This window comes from Mustelus asterias, chromosome 12 (assembly GCF_964213995.1).
Source record: "Mustelus asterias chromosome 12, sMusAst1.hap1.1, whole genome shotgun sequence".
Lineage (NCBI taxonomy): Eukaryota > Metazoa > Chordata > Chondrichthyes > Carcharhiniformes > Triakidae > Mustelus > Mustelus asterias.
In genome coordinates this window covers 75,441,119-75,461,352 of record NC_135812.1, presented here as the reverse complement: position 1 = coordinate 75,461,352, position 20,234 = coordinate 75,441,119, and the positions used below count along the sequence as shown (strand labels likewise).

At 45.1% G+C, this 20,234-nt stretch overlaps 1 protein-coding gene across 1 annotated transcript; it reads left to right on the top strand.

Annotated features, from left to right (window-relative positions):
• The first annotated feature begins 1,572 nt into the window (after positions 1 to 1,572).
• On the top strand, positions 1,573 to 3,037 carry LOC144501584 (RING finger protein 222-like). Its single transcript, XM_078225447.1, has one exon. It carries the CDS (start codon positions 2,399 to 2,401, stop codon positions 2,969 to 2,971), a length of 573 nt encoding a protein of 190 aa, XP_078081573.1. The 5' UTR covers positions 1,573 to 2,398; the 3' UTR covers positions 2,972 to 3,037.
• Positions 3,038 to 20,234: the final 17,197 nt, after the last annotated feature.

Sequence of the window (20,234 nt, the reverse complement as noted above, 5' to 3'; positions counted from 1 at the left end):
GATGAAGGTGTGAGGTAATAGAAAAGACTCAGGGGGCAGTGAGAATAGTTTCACATTACTCTAACGGAACCAGCAGACTCAATGGGACACATAGCTCCTCTATGTGCTACAAATGACCACAATTCTAACACCTTAAACATGGGGCAAATTTACTAAACCGGGATTATTTTAAAGATGGTGTGATTACACTCCACTCCTACTCATTCAAAAATCCTACAATTCAATAATACAAATGAACAGAACAGTTCAGGAGTACTTTTTTCTTGAAAGATCTAAAAAATCAAATTGACATTTTTTATCTCTAATTGTTGTTGGGTTGTGAGCACAGAAGTGTTTATTGCCCATCCCGAGTTGCCCTTGGAACATTCAGAGCCAATAAGATGGTGCAGAACTGGGGCCAAGTCTCAGACTGAAACAAAAACAGAAAATGCTGGAAAATGTCAGCGATTCCGACAGCATCTGTGGAGAGAGAATAGAGCCAACATTTTGAGTCCGAATGACCTTCATTGAGCTCTAATGATTTGATTGGATTTGATTTATTATCATCACTGTATAAGTATACAGTGAAAAGTATTGTTTCTTGCGTGCTCTACAAATGTACATAGAGAAAGAAAGGAGAGGGTCCAGAATGTAGTGTTACAGTCATTGCTAGGGTGTCGAGAAAGATCAACTTAATATATGGTTTACAGAGTTTAAAAGAGTTAGAGTTTTAAAAGCATAGAATAAGAGTAAAAGATAGAATTAGAGGGTATGCTGGGCACAGCTTGCAAGAAGTCGCCACCCTCCAGTGCCATCTTATTTCAGTGGACTAGTAATCAGGGTCATCTGGACTTGAAACATTGGGTGGAATTTTACCCACCCGAGTTTCATATGATCCCGCCCGAGGGCCAAAGGAGAATGCTGTCCTCCGAGCCTTGCCCGCCCCCAGAATTAGGGCGGGCGCGCCGGTAAAATTCCAGCCGTTGGCTCTATTCTCTCTCCACAGACGCTGCCAGACTTGCAGAGATTTTCCAGTATTTTCTGTTTTTTGTTTTAGATTCACAGTAACTTCACTGCAGTGTTAATGTGAGCCTACTCGTGACTCTAATAAATAAACTTTAAACCTTAAAGATTCCAGCATCTGCAGTATTTTGCCTTTATCTTCAATTAGACTGAGCCCCCTTTCGAAAGAACATTAGATAGGCAGCTAGATTCATACACCAGTGTCTGGGATTTTTTGTGGTCACTTTAACCACAAGAGGTGAGCGGAATTCAGTATCACAATTCACCTAAAGGTTTGGCATGGTTTAGTGGTGGCATTTGAACACACACCCTCTGGGCTGCTGGGCCATAACAATACAGGCCACTGTGCCCTTCCATCATTGAAATGAAATCATGTCAATTAATAGCAGACTCTGTGCTACGTATTCTGAGTCGCTGCTTCAACTTTTTCCCTGTCACTGGAACAGAATTGCAGCCAAACTGGCATCAGTTCCAGGAGATTTCAAAATGTTAGATCCACTTTTTTAAAGAGTTCACAACTTGTTTTTTTTTTAAAGAAAGGTAAAAGTTCTGCTTGCTCCTTTTAAAATGACTTTTAAAACATCAACACGAGGGTGACTGACTCAAGTGTGGGTCAGTTGGGAGATTCTGTTGCCAGTCTGTGTTGGAGGAGTGACGCTGAGGGATCTACTTTCCCGACTGGGAAAGTGCGGTAAAACGGTCAGGAAATCAGTACTCAGTTCATTTGTTGCAACCACAGTGAACCGGACCGTGCAGTATTACCGTAACATTGAAGATCTGAACTGTCACAGTCTCCAGAGAGAGAGACCAAGTTTTGGTCTGATGTCCTTTCTTTCCCAACGACACTGGATGGGAACAACCACAAATGTTTGGCAAGTCAGCAACTCAAAGACAATTTCACATTTCAGCATTGAAATAACATTTGTCAGATCCAAAAAAACAAGGCATTTGACTCATTCTGCCGCGGCTCCGAAAAGAGACAGTGGAAAACAAAACGTCAAGAGCTGCTGAATTCGTCTGATGTGAGGCTATATTTTGTGTGTTTTAGTCGCAGCTCGGGCTCGACACAATACGGTATGTGCTAGATTCCAGCACACTTCCTCAAACAGAAAAAAAAAGCCTTCACTCCGGAGAGGTGGCTGAAAATGGGCTGGTGGCTGAACAAGTTGAAGCAGCCTGCGGTTCTGATCAGCTGCCAGCGGCCGGGCAAAGCCCAACGAGCTGCCCAGGGAGTCCGGAGTGTGGCAGCCAGTAATATCCCAGGAGTGGAGTCCTGACAAAGAGAGAGTCTCAAACACGCTGCAAAAGTCCACATCTCTGGGTGGGATTTTCAAACCCCTCTCCCCTCTCTCCCCGGGGACAGTGGGCTAGAGAAGCCCCTGGGGAGGGAGACAGGATGTCGGAGGAGGGAGGCTGCGAGTGCCCGGTCTGCTACGAGAGGGTGTCTCGCCAGAACCAGTCGCTGAGGACACTGAGCTGCAACCACATCTTCTGCCACGACTGCCTGGTCAAGACGGTGCTGAATCAGGACAGCGAGCCCAACAAGTTGGTGTGCCCGGTCTGCAGGCATGTTACCTTCCTGAGCAAGAGAGGTGTGCTCTGGAGTGCCCGGGGCAGAGAGGGCAAGCAGACGCTGGAGATCCCGCTGCCTCCCCCTGCCCCGGAGCTGCCCCTTCCTCCCCCTCCTCCTCCCCCTCCTCCTCGCTCCTTCCTCCACCGCCTGCTGGCCAGCTGCCCCCGGACTCTCAGCTCCGCCCGCCAGCCCGCACCGGCCCCCCGCCAGGTATTCGTGATCAGCGGCCGGGGCAGACCCATGAGCGAGGAGGAACTGCGAGCCGCGCCCGGGGAGGACGGGCTGATCCTGGAGCACCGGCGCTGCAGGCTGCGCTGGGTGCTGGTGCTGCTGTGCTTCATCATCATCGGGGCAGTGGTGGCTGCCATCCTGCCCTGGGTCACCTCCTTCAGATAGACAGCGCTTGGGGAATGAAGGCAGTGGACACCCCCTGGGGAGGGTGACAGACAGACAATTCACAAAGAGACACCCAGACACTTCACAAAGAGACGCCCAGACAGCACAGCCTAGATTTGGACCTTTCACCTGCTACACTTCGAGTTCATTCTCCAGGAATGTACGGTTGGCGACTCCCCATAGGGATGGGCCAGTTGCAGAAAATACTAATTGCACTTGTACAGAAATCCTTTTTGCAATTTTTTTTATATTGTAATTATTAAAATTGTGATCGGTTGTCAACTCTTTAAGACCAATTAATGATCTTATTGGCAAGTTGTTTGTTATAAATATTTGGGAAATAATGTAGCCCTGTATTATGAGTTGCATCAGTAGATTTGTCAAATTGTTATTTAACACTGGTAAATTAATCAGAACTGCATTCCTGGCTTCTGCAGTAGTTGTTATGTTCGCACATCACCCAGGATACATCTTTAAAAGGGTATAAACTCTGTTTAGCTGCACAATTACATTTTATTTATTAGTGTGGCAAGTAGGCTTCCATTAACACTGCAATGAAGTTACTGTAAAAATCCCCTAGTCGCCACTCTCTGGCACCTGTTCGGGTACACTGAGGGAGAATTTAGCAGGGCCAATGCATCTAACCAGCACTTCTTTTGGACTGTGGGAGGAAACCGGAACACCCGGAGGAACTCCGCACAGTCATGGGGAGAATATGCAGACTCCGCACAAACGGTGACCCAAGCCGGGAATTGAACCCAGGTCCCTGGCGCTGTGAGGCAGCAGCGCTAACCACTGTGTCACCATGCCGCCCATTGGCATTGTGGGACAGCCAATAGCATTCTCACCTTTGATTTGGAAAGCACTTGAGCTCATTGTCTAGGCACCTACACTGCTACAGGAATGCTACATGTGCCAATGGTTCCCCTTGGTTGGCTTAGAGCCAAGGACCTGTCTGCCTGCTCCCCTTATTCAGATGTGAGTTATTCATGATGATATTCGAAGAGGAGCTGTGGGAGTTCTAATTTTTTTTTTAGCCAATGTTCTTCACTCAATTGACACCACCCAGAAATTCTAGATTAAGAGGTTATTCTTCTGCTGTTTGGGGGAGAGTGTTACTGCTCAGTGGATGCTACTGTTGGCTGCATAAAACACTCAGTGTATTTCAGAGCAATTCATTGTATGTAAGCGTCTCTGAGAAATTTGATAAAGTGCTTTATATACAAATGCAGGTATTGTATATTGTATCAGACACAACGCTAGGAAAACACTAGCAATATATTGAAGTATCCATCAAAAGGAACATTCTGATTCCGAGTATGAGGACGATGATCTCAAGATTTAACAAAAAATGTATTCATGTGGGTGCGTAAAGCCAGCATTTGTTATACATTGCTAATTGTCACTGAGAAGATGGTGGTGAGCTGTCTTCTGGCATTGCTGCAGTCTCTGTACTGAAAGTGCCCCCATAATGTTGCTCAGTAGGGAGTTGCAGATTTTTGACCCAGGGACCATGAAGGAATGATGATACATGACCACGTTGGGATAGTGTGTGACTTGGAGGGGAACTTGGTGTTATGGTGCTCCTATGCACCTGTTCTAATTGGATGATGTTGTTCGCTTGGGAGATGCTATCAAACAATTAGCAATTTGCAGCAATGCACCTTGTAGATAATTCACAATTCAGTCACTATGCACCAGTGCTGTAGGGGCTAGATATTTTAAACAGAAAGTTGGGTACTAATGCTTTGTCCTGGATGTTGCAGAGCTTCTTGAACGTTGTTGCATCTGCGGTCATCTGGGAAGTGGGGTATATTCTATCGTGCCCTTGACTTGTGTCTTGAAGGGCGTGGAGAGGCTTCAGAGAGTCTGGAATGAAACCACTCACCATAAAAAACTCGGACTCTGACCTGCTCCAAAAGGTTTTGTGGCTGGTCCAGTTGCTTTTCAGTGGTGACCCCAGGAGGTTGATGGTCAGGGTTTCAGGAATGGTAGTTCCATTCAATGTCAAAGCAAGGTGATTAGACTCTCTTGTGGGAGATTGTTATTTCCTGGTACTTGTCTGGTGTGACTGTTACTTGTTGCTTATCAATCCAAGGCTGGACATTCTGATCCAGTTTTTGCTGTATATGGACATGGACAGCTTTATTATCTGAGCAGTTGCAAATTGAGCTGAATCGTGTGCAGTCACATGTGTGTAACTTCAATTCTGACCTTATGATAGAAGAAGGTCATTGATGAAACAGCTGAAAATTGTTGGGCCTCGGACACACTTTGAGGAACTCCTGCAGAGTTTTCCTTGGGCTGGGTTGAATGACCTCCAACAACCACAACAGCCTTCCTTTTTGCTAGGCATATCCACCACTACTGATTCCCACTGCTGTCAGTTTTAATTGGATTCTTTGGGGAGCACTCAATCAGATATTGTCTTGATAACAAGGACAGTTACTCTCAACTCAACTCTGGAATTGAGGGCTTTTCTCCATTGCTGATAAAAAGAGACATGCTGTCAAAGCTTTTCATCTTGCACTCATCAGGACAAAATCGCAAGAATACCAAATCTCAAAGGGAGCAACAATTTATATACGACATGCATAAAAGGGTGCTGAATGGTTGGTGAATCTGATTAGTAGAGGTGTTCCCAAGGAGAAAGCGCCAGGGAACAGTTATCTCCAAGCTTTCAATTCAAACCAGGCAAGTCAACTCTGATTGGTTGAGGCATTGTCATGGGAAATGCATCAGTGAACGGTTGTCCCCCAAGCTTCTGTTTAGTTGCATGGCAACTTTTTTCATGTTTGCAAAGGACAGGGTCTTGCATATGAATGTACCAATATACATGTTGGGATTCCTACAGCTCCATATGCTATAAGCTTGGCCCTTTTTGAAACTTATAAATAGGGCCCAAGCCATTTGCCCAGTCTATCTCAAATTACCTTGGAATGATAAGTTGTCTCAAAAATGTAAGCAACTGGTGAAGCTAGCTGTCTCACACTGCTCCTATGTAGTAGCAACATGAGGGTTGCTCTGCCAACAGGATGCTGCCATCAAGCCAAAAAGATGTTCTCCCTATCACACAAATGAATGGTGGGGTATATGAATTTCAGTGCTAGTGTGATGCCAGGTATGGAGGCCATACATCCCAAGGCCTGGTGGTTTTGTATCAAACAGCACATCCCTACAGCCCTTCACAACAGGCAGAATACTGACCATACTGAACTAGTCCATGCTTGCAAACCTCAAAACATAGTGTTCAACATTAGGTGTGATTCCACGATTGGACAAGAATTACTAAATAATCCCGATTGTGCTGAGAATTTCACTGAAAATCAATTGAAGGTTAACAGTCGGGCTCACAATGTGGCTCACTTACACATGTTAGAAGCCACATATATTCATACGCAGGGCCCTGCGCTTTACATAAAAAAAGAATTAATTCAGGCATTGCACCTTTTTCAATTAGACAAAAGCCTGGGGATAACTATTCCCTGGTTCATTCCCCATGGCAATGCTTCAATCAATTAAAGTTGACTTGCCTAGTTTGAATTTAAAAAAAGCATGGCAGTTAACTGTTCCTTGGTGCATTCTCCATGGCAACACCTCGACCTGCAAACAAATCAGCACCTTTTCTATTGCAGTATACACTGTTATCCCATTTGAGATTTGGTATTCTTATGACTCAGACACAGCATGTCTCCTTTTCCAGCAGAATTGAGGTTCTGTGCTGCCAAGTGGCTATATTTGTCCATGTTTGAAACCAAGGATTTAATGAGTTGTGTGGTTCTGGCAGAACCCAAGTTGAGCATTGCTGACCAGGTTAATGTTGAGCAAGTGCCACTTGACAACACTGTTGATAACTTCTTCCATTACTTTGAGGATGATTGAGAGCAGTCTGAAAAGATGGGTGGATTTGGCCTATTTATTGCGGACTTGACATACCTGGACTATTTTCCACCTTGGCGTTCAGTGTCATAAATGTACTGGAAATCCTTAGCTAATGACACGGCTAGTTGTGAAACACAGATCTTTAGCACTGTAGCTAGAATGTTGTCAGGCCAGTAACTTCTACTGGATCCAATAGACTTGAGCATTTCCTGATATTACGTGAAGTGAATCGAATTTGCTGAAGACTGGTGGCTACGTTGGGAATCACAAGAGGAGAACAGGGAGGGTTATCCACTTGACACTTCTACCTGAAGAAAGCATGGTGGCACAGCGGTTAGCACCGCAGCCTCACCGCGCCAGAGACCCGGGTTCAATTCTGGCCTTGGGTCACTGTCTGTGTGGAGTTTGGACATTCTCCCCATGTCTGCATCGGTTTCCTCCGGGTGCTCCGGTTTCCTCCCACAGTCCAAAGATGTGCGGGTTAGGTTGATTGACCATATTAAATTGACCCTAGTGTCAGGGGGATTAGCAGGGTAAATATGTGGGGTTACAGGAATAGGGCCTGGGTGGAATTGTGGTCGGTGCAGACTCGATCTGGCTCCTTCTGCACTGTAGGGATTCTATGTGTGGGTTAGGTGGATTGGCCATGCTAAATTGCCCCTTAGTGTCAGGGGGAATAGCTGGGGTAAATGCATGGTGTTGTAGGGATGGGGCCTGGGTGGGATTGTGTTCAGTGCAGATTCGATGGGCTGAATGGCCTCCTTCTGCACTGTAGGATTCTATGATTCTATGAATGTTGTGAATGGTTTTGCACTCACATGCTGCATTCTGCCATCATTGAGGATGAAGAATTTCATAGTAATTCCCCATGCAATTAGATGCTCAATTGTCCACCACAATGTGTATAAATGGAAGACCTGATACCAAGGGACTGACTAGGAAACTGTTTGTTAGTATGGAAACATTTTGTAATTGTGTGTCTATTGTTCCACTGCTAAGAAGCAAGAATTTCTGGAATTTGCATGGACATTCATGGAATTAGGAGTGATAATTTTTCATCTAGGAGATTAATGTGTCCAATGTGTTTAAATAATAACTGTGAGGTGCTCGCTGAGATTGTGAGCTGGCAAGTGACGGATTACTTCAGAGACTTGGATTTGACTCCAATTTAGAAATTTGGATTGAAGTTTTCTTTCTCTGTTGGGTGTAAGTCAAATGTGGAAAATCTTAACTCCATTCCCAAAGGTTGCTGCCTCCAAGCATAAAAATATGACTATTTCGTTCAACTCACAATGATAATCTGGAAGTTTTACTATTGTGGAAAGTATCACATTGTTGCGGTGGTTTTGATCCCTTATTCATTACAGGGGGCTCTTAAAAAGTGTCTTATTGAGAGAAAGAAAGACTTTCATTGAGAAATAACTCAAAAGGTGGTTTCGCAGAATGCATCCAAACTCCAGGGTATTGGAATAAACGCGCACAACCAATACTGCCAGTGACAGAAGGGTTAGATATACCACATTGAGCCCAACTGTTAGCAAGCTGCACAGTGGCACAGTGGTTAGCATTGTTGCCTCATAGCGCCAGGGACCTGGGTTTGATTCCTGGCTTGGGTCACTGTGTGGAGTTTGCACGTCCTCCCTGTGACTGCGTGGATTTCCTCCGGGTCCTCTGGTTTCCTCCGGGTCCTCTGGTTTCCTCCCACAGTTCAAAGACATGCTGGTTAGATGCATTGGTCATGCTAAATTCTCCCTCAGTGTACCCAAACAGGGGCCAGAGTGTGGCGACTAGGGGGTTTTGCAGTGTGAATGTAAGCCTACTTGTGGCAATAATAAATTTTAAAACTTTTTAAAACTTTAAGCTGATCTCCAGCTCCCTCTGTTCATAACTTCTCTTGACATTGACAGGTGAGGTACCAGAGAAGACATAAGACTTACAAGTGTTCCTTTAAAGTCACAATCTGGGCTTCAGCGCAACTCTGAGTACATAAAATTCACAGATGCTGCTATCTGCTGTTGCCTAGCCTGTCCTATCAATAGATCAGACTCTCCAATAAGGAAACAGTTCTGGATTCCAAATGAGGTTTGAACTATTGTACTCATGACATCTGTTCTACTGTATCCAACCCACCTTAAAATGCACAGCAAGATATAAACTGAATATTACCTGATAGAGATGTTGGAAACAAGTAAGTACTACTTGGTCTAATAAACCCATTTATTTTGATTGATCTCAGACCAACCTCCCCACCATGCCTCTCTATCCTTTCTCTCTCCAGAAACACATTTAACTGCCTCTTGAATTGTACCACTTTAAATGTAAACCCTTAGAAGTCTGAAATAAAGGACAAATTGGGGAGGGGAATTAGAAATGTCTTTATGCTACAACTTCAAAATAATTGCAAAATCATAGAATACTACAGTGCAGGAGAATGCCATACAACCCCTCAAGTCTGCACCGAGCACAATCCCACTCAGGCCCTATCCCTATAACTCCATGCATTTACCCTAGCCAGTCCCCCTGACACTAAGGGGCAATTTAGCATGGCCAATCCATCTAAACTGCACATCGTTGGACAGTGGGAGGAAACTGGAACAACCAGAGGAAACCCACGCAGACACGGGGAGAACGTGCAAACTCCACACAGACAGTGAACCAAACCAGGAATCAAACCCAGGACCCTGGTGCTGTGAGACAGCAGTGCTAACCACTCTGCCGCACTTCACTAAACTATCGTGCAGTAACAGAGTTGGCACTCAGTGGCCGAAATTTTACCGGCACGCCCGCCCGATTCGGGGGGCGGGCAAGGCTTGGGGAACAGCGTTCTCCATTGGCCTCGGGCGGGATCGTACGAACCTTGGGCGGAGGTGCCGGAAAAATACTGCCCAATGGATCTGTGAAATCCAGCTCTGTGAGACACTGCAGAAGACAGTGTCACACCAGTTGCTTTTGTCACTGCAACACTTACAACAGTAGCACAGTGTCAAATCTGTTCATTTTTAAAGAGAGTTAGAACATAGAACAGTACAGCACAGAACAGGCCCTTCGGCCCACGATGTTGTGCCGAGCTTTATCTGAAACCAAGATCAAGCTATCCCACTCCCTATCATCCTGGTGTGCTCCATGTGCCTATCCAATAACCGCTTAAATGTTCCTAGAGTGTCTGACTCCACTATCACTGCAGGCAGTCCATTCCACACCCCAACCACTCTCTGCGTAAAGAACCTACCTCTGATATCCTTCCTGTATCTCCCACCACGAACCCTATAGTTATGCCCCCTTGTAATAGCTCCATCCACCCGAGGAAATAGTCTTTGAACGTTCACTCTATCTATCCCCTTCATCATTTTATAAACCTCTATTAAGTCTCCCCTCAGCCTCCTCCGCTCCAGAGAGAACAGCCCTAGCTCCCTCAACCTTTCCTCATAAGACCTATCCTCCAAACCAGACAGCATCCTGGTAAATCTTCTCCGCACTCTTTCCAGCGCTTCCACATCCTTCTTATAGTGAGGTGACCAGAACTGCACACAATATTCCAAATGTGGTCTCACCAAGGTCCTGTACAGTTGCAGCATAACCCCACGGCTCTTAAACCCCAACCCCCTGTTAATAAAAGCTAACACACTATAGGCCTTCTTCACAGCTCTATCCACTTGAGTGGCAACCTTTAGAGATCTGTGGATATGGACCCCAAGATCTCTCTGTTCCTCCACAGTCTTCAGAACCCTACCTTTGACCCTGTAATCCACATTTAAATTAGTCCTACCAAAATGAATCACCTCACATTTATCAGGGTTAAACTCCATTTGCCATTTTTCAGCACAGCTTTGCATCCTATCTATGTCTCTTTGCAGCCTACAACAGCCCTCCACCTCATCCACTACTCCACCAATCTTGGTGTCATCAGCAAATTTACTGATCCACCCTTCAGCCCCCTCCTCTAAGTCATTAATAAAAATCACAAAGAGCAGAGGACCAAGCACTGATCCCTGCGGCACTCCGCTAGCAACCTGCCTCCAGTCCGAAAATTTTCCATCCACCACCACCCTCTGTCTTCGATCAGACAGCCAGTTACCTATCCAATCGGCCAACTTTCCCTCTATCCCACACCTCCTCACTTTCATCATAAGCCGACCATGAGGGACCTTATCAAACGCCTTCCTAAAATCCATGTATATGACATCAACTGCCCTACCTTCAACACACTTAGTTACCTCCTCAAAAAATTCTATCAAATTTGTGAGGCACGACCTGCCCTTCACGAATCCCTGCTGACTATCCCGGATTAATCCGCATCTTTCTAAATGGTCGTATATCCCATCCCTAAGGACCTTTTCCATCAATTTACCAACCACCGAAGTAAGACTAACCGGTCTATAATTACCAGGGTCATTTCTATTCCCTTTCTTAAACAGAGGACAACATTCGCCATTCTCCAGTCCTCTGGCACCATCCCCGTGGACAGCGAGGACCCAAAGATCAAAGCCAAAGGCTCTGCAATCTCATCCCTTGCCTCCCAAAGAATCCTCGGATATATTTCATCAGGCCCAGGGGACTTATCGACCTTCAGTTTATTCAAAACTGCCAGGACATCCTCCCTCCGAACATCTATTTCCTCCAGCCTATTAGCCTGTAACACCTTCTCTTCCTCAAAAACATGGCCCCTCTCCTTGGTGAACACTGAAGAAAAGTATTCATTCATCACCTCGCCTATCTCTACTGACTCCATACACAAGTTCCCACAACTGTCCTTGGACTGAGCACATTTTAGAAGCTTACCTAATTAATTTAAATGTTTTTAAAAAGGGACACTTTTATCCTTGATCTGCAAACATTAAAAATGTACTGGCTGAGAGGGGAGTTCTGTGTGTCTGTACGAGCAGGAAATCAGAAGTCCAATTGGTTCTAAGAAATCTAAGTCAGGAACTGCCTGGAATGGAAGTTTCAGACTAGTAGCTGTAATGTCAATGAACTATTTAAATGGAATTGAAACAATGCCACCCATGGTTATTGGAGATTGGCTGTAGAATCTTTTAAAAAATCAGTATGAGTTGCACAAACAGGGAATCGTTTCCCACCTTCTGCTGAAAAAAAAAGAATTCTGATCAACATCTAGCAATCCTTTGATTTTTTTCTTTATATTTTCTTTCATAGAAATCATACAGTACAGAAAGAGGCCATTCGGCCCATCAAGTCTGCACCGACCACAATCCCACCCAGGCCTTACCCCCATATCCCTACATATTTTACCCACTAATCCCTCTAACCTACACATCTCAGGACACCAAGGGCAATTTTTAGCATGGCCAATCAACCTAACCCACACATCTTTGGACTGTGGGAGGAAACCGGAGCACCCGGAGAAAACCCACGCAGACACGAGGAGAATGTGCAAACTCCACACAGACAGTGACCCAAGCCAGGAATCGAACCCAGGTCCCTGGAGCTGTGAAGCAGCAGTGCTAACCACTGTGCTACCGTGCCACCCTGGAGTATTTAAACAGCGACTGTTCATAGCAGCATTAGGAAGGGCTGAAAATTAGACTGGGAAGACGCACCCTCATTTAATGTAGAGGCGCGGTAGCCCATCGCCACTGATGGCTTGGGTGAAAAGATATAATTGGCCTCAGTGCCCCAAGGATAAAGAGAGGGATAGCAAAAACAGCCATGATTCTGAAAACTGATGATTATTTAGTGGTTTCAATTGAAATATTTGCACAAGTAGATGCCAAATGAGAGTAGGATTAGGTTGGACTGCGTTGCCATTCATGAAGTAATGATGCTCTCTTTCCAGACTCACAGCTGAAGAATTGCCATTTGATTCAGGTACAAGCAGGTGGACGATGGTGTGATTATACCTGTCCCCTTAAGAAGAAGGAAGGAACTGCAGGGGTCAGGTGGAGGACAACAAGGATCCTTAGAGCCAACAAAGAAATGTCCTTAAGATAACCAGTCTATAATGGAACCAACAGACTAAAGGAGAGTTTTATTGCGAAGAAATGCATACCTTTTGTCCATGCCATAGGACCATTAATTAGAGGCTTGAGATATTTATCAACCTCATCTAAGTTAACAGTTCATACCTACAATGTCATAATTCTAGCTTATGGAAGTGCTGGGATGAATAGCTTCTAGCTATTTGTTGATGGATGGATACATGCTGGATCTAGGTACTGTAGGAAGTTCTGTAGGTGTTGGGGGATTGGACTTGTGATTGACAAGTGATGTTTAACCTAGGCAAGTGCAATTTTATGCAGGTGGGCAAGTAATATGTGTAACATATTTACATTCTTCAGGGAAAAGAAACAAAGCTAGTGTAGAGGGAAATAAAATTTTTACCTTTAAGGGTTCATGACCAATGCCATGCAGCTATAGTTGAAATGCTGAGATCTATTTTCAGAACACTGCATTATAAATCAAAATGCAAAATGAGTTGGCCTCAGTTATAATGGTGTTCAGTTTTAATCTCTTCACATAAGAGCATTAAAAATAGGAGGGGGAGTCTGTTGGTCTCTTTGATTCTGCTTCACCATTCGACAAGATCAGGGCTGTTCTCCTATCTCACCGATACCTTCCCATACCCTCCCCATGTTCCTTAATTCCATGAGTATCCAAAAATCTGTAGCTCTCTCTTGAATACACAGTGCTTGAGCATGCACAGATCCCTGGGGTAGAGAATTCCAAAGCTTTGAGTGAAGAAATTTCTTCTCAATCCGAAATGGCCAACTCCTTATTCTGGGATTGTGACTCCTGGGGGGGCGATTCTCCCATTCCGCTGTGCTAATTTTTTAGCGCAGCGGACTGGGTGAATCCCATGGTGGGCAATGCGTGGGATTCGCGCATGCGTTCCCGTCACGATAGCGACTCCCAGTGCTGGATTTCCCACGGCGTCTGCTCTGCACTGGAAATCTCAGCACTGACAGATCGGCGCATGCGCAGTGGCCCACTCAGCGCACTGGTTTCGGCCTCTCCAGCGGGAATAGGCCCGCCCCTGAGATTTTTAGTATTCACGCTGGTGCCCTCTGCAGTGCACAGAGAGCCCGATTTTACCATTTGGAGTCTAAGGGCCGGATCCGGGCGTAATGCAGATCCGAGCCCGGAATCCTCTTTGCAGCGCGCCCATACGCTTTTTGCCGGCTCCAGTCCGATCCGTGCAGTGGGTGGGGCTTAGCGCTGCCGGAACGATCGGAGCTCTGAACTGCGCATGCGCAGTTCGAAAAAAAATCTGAAGCAGCGCACCCGGGTGCGAAAGGAAAAAACAACAGAGAGCAGAGAGGGGGGGGGGGGGGGGAGGATGGACTTGGGAGAACCTTTCAAACTGAAAATAATGTAGCATCTTCTTTGTGCTGCCTAATTATCTATGGGAAAGATAATTACACTACAGTGTCCTGGTGAGCAGTTAGTGACCTGTATAATACATTTGTGATCTGTAACTGGATTGTTGATGTCCCTGTAGCCATGAGCCAGGTGCTCAAGGAGATTTCTAAATCTGGGAAATCAACCGTAGTGAAAAGAAGCTAGTATTGGCAACTCTTCTCTCACATTCCATGGCAGATGTGCCCCTACTTATGAATGTGATTTGCATGGGCAACGTTGGGTGCAGCTAATCTGCCTCTGGAGCAGCCTTGGACCCTTTCTTTCATCTTGTTTTCATCTGAACATTGTACGGAATTAGAGGAATTCCCTTTGGAAGATAATGTCAAAATTATAATCGCAGGAACTAAAAACCTGACAGTCAAAAATTTGGGAAAATATTTCAAAATATAGATGGGGGGATATATGCACAAGGATCATGCACAAGGACAGGCAGCACCTTCTGAACACCAACATTTCTCAGCCTCACATCTTTTATAAAATTCTGCTTTTCTATGTTTCGTATCAAAGTGGAAAATTTCACATTTTCCCAATTTCTGCCACATTCTTGCCCTTGTCTACATCTCTTTACAATCCCTTTGCATCCTCTTCACAGTTTGCTTCCCCATCTTACTCAGATTCATCGGCAAAATTGTGTACGTTACACTCAGTCCCCTCATTTAACTAATTGACCGTAAATATCGAAGACCTAAACATTGACCCTTCCACTAGTTACAGCCTGCCAACTTGGAAATGACCCATTTATTCCTACTCCCTGCTCTCTCTCCATTCCATAATATACGGATGGAACATTAAACCAAGGGTAGATGTGAAAGATCCCGTGACACCATTTTGAAGAAGAGTAGGAGATTTAAACCTGGTGTCCGAGCCAATATGTATCCCTGAGTTAATTTCACAAGAAACAGATTATCTAACTATTAATGCTGCTGGTGGGAGTGGTGAGTGAAATTTAGTGACCATTTTTCCTACATTGCAACAGTGACCACACTTTAAAAAGTAGTTAATTGGGTGTACAGTGCTTTGAGTCAACCAATGGTCAGGAAAAATATAAATTGCTATATAAATGCAAGTCTTTTTCTTTCATATCACCCCCAATCCCATGGACACTAATTTTGTGCAATAACTTCTTGTGTGGCATCTTATTGAATGCTTGAAAATCCAAATACACAACATCCATTGGCTCCTTTTTATCATCCTTACTAATCATATAGTCATAAAACTCTACCCGAATGTCAAATACAACCACTCTTTCAGAATTCTATGTTGACCTTGTCCAATCATATTCTGTTTTTTTTTAAAGTGCCCTGCTACCACTCCCTTAGCTATAGGGATTTGGTAACAGTGTTCCCATCCCTGCTGGGTAATATTGAAGTGTCAGGAAAGGTTCAAAGCTGGGCCATACATTGCCTAGATAGGCTCCACCAATCACATCTCTATAATTTAGAGAAGTACACAACAGGCGGCACATTGGCACAGCGGTTAGCACTGCTGCCTCACAGCGCCAGGGTCCCAGGTTCGATTCCGGCCTCGGGTGACTGTGTGGAGTTTGCATGTTCTCCCCGTGTCTGTGTGGGTTTCCTCCAAGTGCTCCAGTTTCCTCCCACACTCCAAAGATGTTAGGTTGGGTGGATTAGCCATGCTAAATTGCCCCTTAATACCAGGGGAATTAGCAGGGTAAATACGTGGGGTTACAGGGATACAGCCTGAGTGGGATTGTTGGCGATGCAGCCTCGATGGGCCAAATGGCCTCCTTCTGCACTGTAGGGATTCTATGAAGTATGATTATTGAGATGTGTAAGATGATAAGGGGAGTGTGTTAGTGTAGGCCAATTCCTCCAATGAGGAGGATCAGGGAATCATCCTTACAAGTTATGCAAGGCTAAAACCAGGCTGGATGTACAGAAGTTCTTTTCCCCAATGATAGTGAACCTGTGGAGCAAACTTGCAGTATTCAGCTGACCACTGATATGAGAATTGGACTTGTTTCTTGCTGGGCTGGGACCTCATAATGGAAATCAGTGGTCTTCTGGACTAGTTTTGAAGGATGAAAGAATGGATGGAATTCTCCGGCTGTTTACGCCCCGCTGCCAGCGAGGATGGACAAGTTGATGCTCATCCAATTCTCCGTTCACTGCAGTGGGACCAGAGAACCCTGCTGGCATGAATGGCTGGAGAACCCCCCCAATGATTTATAAAGCACTTCTCACGAACATTGAACACCTCACAGTACAGCCAGATAAGAATTGTACGTTTGAAGTGCAGTCAGTTTGGAATGTAGAAAAGATGGCAGCCAATTTGTACACAGCAAGCTCCCACAAACTGCATAGTGTTAACAACCAGATCATTTGTTTTTGTCATGTTGGCTGAGGGATTGATACTGGCCATGATACCAAGGATAGCTTCCCTTCTCTTCTTCAGAATAGTGTCATGTGATCTTTAACATCCACCTGAGCATACAGGGAGGGCCTCAGTTTAATGCCACCTCTGAAAGACAGCGACTCTGACAATGCAGCACTCGTGCAGTGCGGTACTGGAGTGTCTGCCTTGATTTCTGTACTCAAGCCCTGGAGTGTGACTTGAATTTGATTTCACTTTGTAGGGAGACAGGGGGCTAGTCATCCAGATGTACAGACTAATGCTCTGGGGACATGGGTTCAAATCCCACCATGGTAGCTGTTGGAATTTGAATTCAATGAGTCAATCTGGAATATAAAGCTAGTCTCAGTAATGGTGACCATGACAGCTATCATCAATTGTTGTAAACCCTATCTGGTTCACTAATGCCCTTTTGGGAAGGAAATCCTGACCTGGCCTGACCTATGTATAACTCCAGATCCACAACAAGGATGGTGAATCCGTGGAATTCGCTACCCAAAGTGCGGTGGATGCTGGGACAGTGAGTAAAATTAAGGAGGAGATAGACAGATTTTTGATTGGGTAATGGGTTAAAGGGTTATGGGGAGAAGGCAGGAAAATGGGAATGAGGAGCATATCAGCCATGATCGAATGGCGGAGCGGACTCGATGGGCCGAATGGCCTAATTCTGCTCCTATATCTTATGAACTTATGAACAATGTTCTTGGCTCTTAACTGTCCTCTGGATTGGCCTAGCAAGCCACTCATTTCAATTGCCAATTAGAGAGGGGTAATAATTGCCGGCTTTACTAGTGACACCTGCATCCCTTGATGAATGATATAAACAGAAAGGAGTTGAGAAGATTTTGGGCGGAATTCTCCAGCCATTCAGGTCGGCGGGATTTTCTGGTCCTGCTGCAGTGAACGGAGATTTGGCTGAAGCGGCAGCGAGGCGTGCACGGCTGGTAAGATTGCGCCCTTTTTATCACTATCACCCTGGGCTTTTTAGATCTGGTTTCCTGTCCTTTGCAGGAGGTCTCATGGCTCCAGGTGGGGTGAAGAATTTGTGTGTTGTGTTGCGACAGGGACCACATCAGTATGAGCAGGCTGAATGCCCATCCTAACAACTTAGGGAACTTAATATAAGTTTTAAACTTCCTAAAATTCTATTTGTGAAAAGACAAGAAGCTCAAGATGAAAATAAGTAAACTAACAAAATAGCTCCTGTGAAGAAGAGTCGTCCAGACTCAAGGCATTAACAGATGCTGCCAGATGTGCTGGGCTTTTCCAGCATTTTCTGCTTTTATTTGGAGAAAGGAAATCTCTGATGAAAGGTCACAGACCTGAAGCATTAAACTCTCCACAGATGCTGCCAGACTGGCTGAGTGTTTCCAGCATTTTCTTTTTCGATTTCAGATTTCCAGCATCCACAGTATTTTGCTTTTAAAACAGCAGGTGGACCAGACAATGGAAATCGAAATTCTAAAATGTGTGGGTATCTAAATAAACTCCCAAACAGAGGTAACCCAGTTGAAAGAGCAAAAACGCTCAAAGGCAAAGATCTAGGCCTCTAGGTCTAGGCCTCCACTGCTGCTATACTTTGCCAGCCTGGAAAACAGACAGGTACATTCGCAGAGCACAATTGATTTGATTTATTATTGTCATGTGTACTGGATACAGTGAAAAGGATTGTTTCTTGCGCGCTATACAGTCAAAACATACCGTTCATAGAGTGCATAGGGGAGAAGGAAAGGAGAGGGTGCAGAATATAGTGTTGCAGTTACAGATAGGGTGAAGAGAAAGATCAGCTTAATATGTGATAGGACCATTCAAATCTGATGGCAGCAGGGAAGAAACTGTTCCTGATTCGGTTAGTATGTGACCTCAGACTTTTGTATCTTTTTCCTGACGGAAGAAGGTGGAACTGGGTATGTCCAGGATATGTGGGGTCCTTAATTATGCTGGCTGATTTCCCGAGGCAGCGGGAAGTGTATACAGAGTCAGTGGATGGGAGGCTGATTTGCGTGATGGATTGGGCTACATTCAGAACCCTTTGTAATTTCTTGCGGTCTTGGTCAGAGCAGGAGACATACCAAGCTGTGCTACATCTGGAAAGGATGCTTCCTATGGTGCATCTGTAAAGATTGGTGAGAGTCGTGGTGGACATGCCAAATTTCCTTAGCCTTCTGAGAAAGGAGAGGCGTTTGTGGTCTTTCTTAAATATAGCATTGCTGTAGAGGACCAGGACATTCTGTTGGTGATCTGGACACCTAGAAACTTGAAGCTCTCAACCATTTCCACCTCATCACACTTGATGTATGTATCTCCAATATTACAGTCCTATTGACTTTAGTGACTCTAATGAAACTATTGCTTGACCCAGGGAATTTCCAGAAATCTCAACTGCCAGAAAAAGGATTGTTCAATCCCAATGCAGAGTAGGTGCAAGAAATGGACAATAAGATGTCTATATGTATGGCATTGGACATTCCCAAAAATAGAATCCCTACAGTGCAGAAGGAGGCCATTTGGGTCATCAAGTCTGCACTGACCACAATCCCACCCAGGTCCTATCCACATAAGCCCATGCATTTTACTCTAGCTTTACTTTAGCTTTTATTAACAGGGGGTTGGAGTTTAAGAGCCGTGGGGTTATGCTGCAACTGTACAGGACCTTGGTGAGACCACATTTGGAATATCGTGTGCAGTTCTGGTCACCTCACTATAAGAAGGATGTGGAAGCGCTGGAAAGAGTGCAGAGGAGATTTACCAGGATGCTGCCTGGTTTGGAGGGTAGGTCTTATGAGGAAAGGTTGAGGGGGCGAGGGCTGTTCTCTCTGGAGTGGAGGAGGCTGAGGGGAGACTTAATAGAGGTTTATAAAATGATGAAGGGGATAGATAGAGTGAACGTTCAAAGACTATTTCCTCGGGTGGATGGAGCTATTAGAAGGGGGCATAACTATAGGGTTCATGGTGGGAGATATCGAAAGGATATCAGAGGTAGGTTCTTTACGCAGAGAGTGGTTGGGGTGTGGAATGGACTGCCTGCAGTGATAGTGGAGTCAGACACTTTAGGAACATTTAAGCGGTTATTGGATAGGCACATGGAGCACACCAGGATGATAGGGAGTGGGATAGCTTGATCTTGGTTTCAGATAAAGCTCGGCACAACATCGTGGGCCGAAGGGCCTGTTCTGTGCTGTACTGTTCTATGTTCTATGTTCTAATCCCCCTGACGCTAAGGGGCAATTTTGCATGGCCAATCCACCTAACCTGCACATATTTTAACTGTGGGAGGAAACCCACGCAGACTCAGGGAGAACGTGCAAACTCCGCAAAGACAGTGACCCAAGCCAGGAATCGAACCCAGGTCCCTGATGCTGTGAGGCAGCAGTGCTAAACACTGTGCCACCTTGCTGCTGAAACAAATCAACAGGATATGAAGCATAAAGGCTTTGGATTCATGGAACAAATGTTGTGCTGCTTATCAGATTATACCAGTGTTGACAAACACCCTGACAGGTAGCATGACAAGGTTTCAGAAATGATCACAGTTGAAAACTGAGTAGGTGTCTTCAGGGTGGAGATAGTAAATGTCTGAATGAGAGTTTGTAATTGTTTAAACATTTGTCAAGCTGCATCATTCACAGGA

Bases quoted from the DNA above. Each gene is read 5' to 3' on its own strand.
- LOC144501584 (XM_078225447.1), top strand. From the start codon at position 2,399: ATGTCGGAGGAGGGAGGCTGCGAGTGCCCGGTCTGCTACGAGAGGGTG.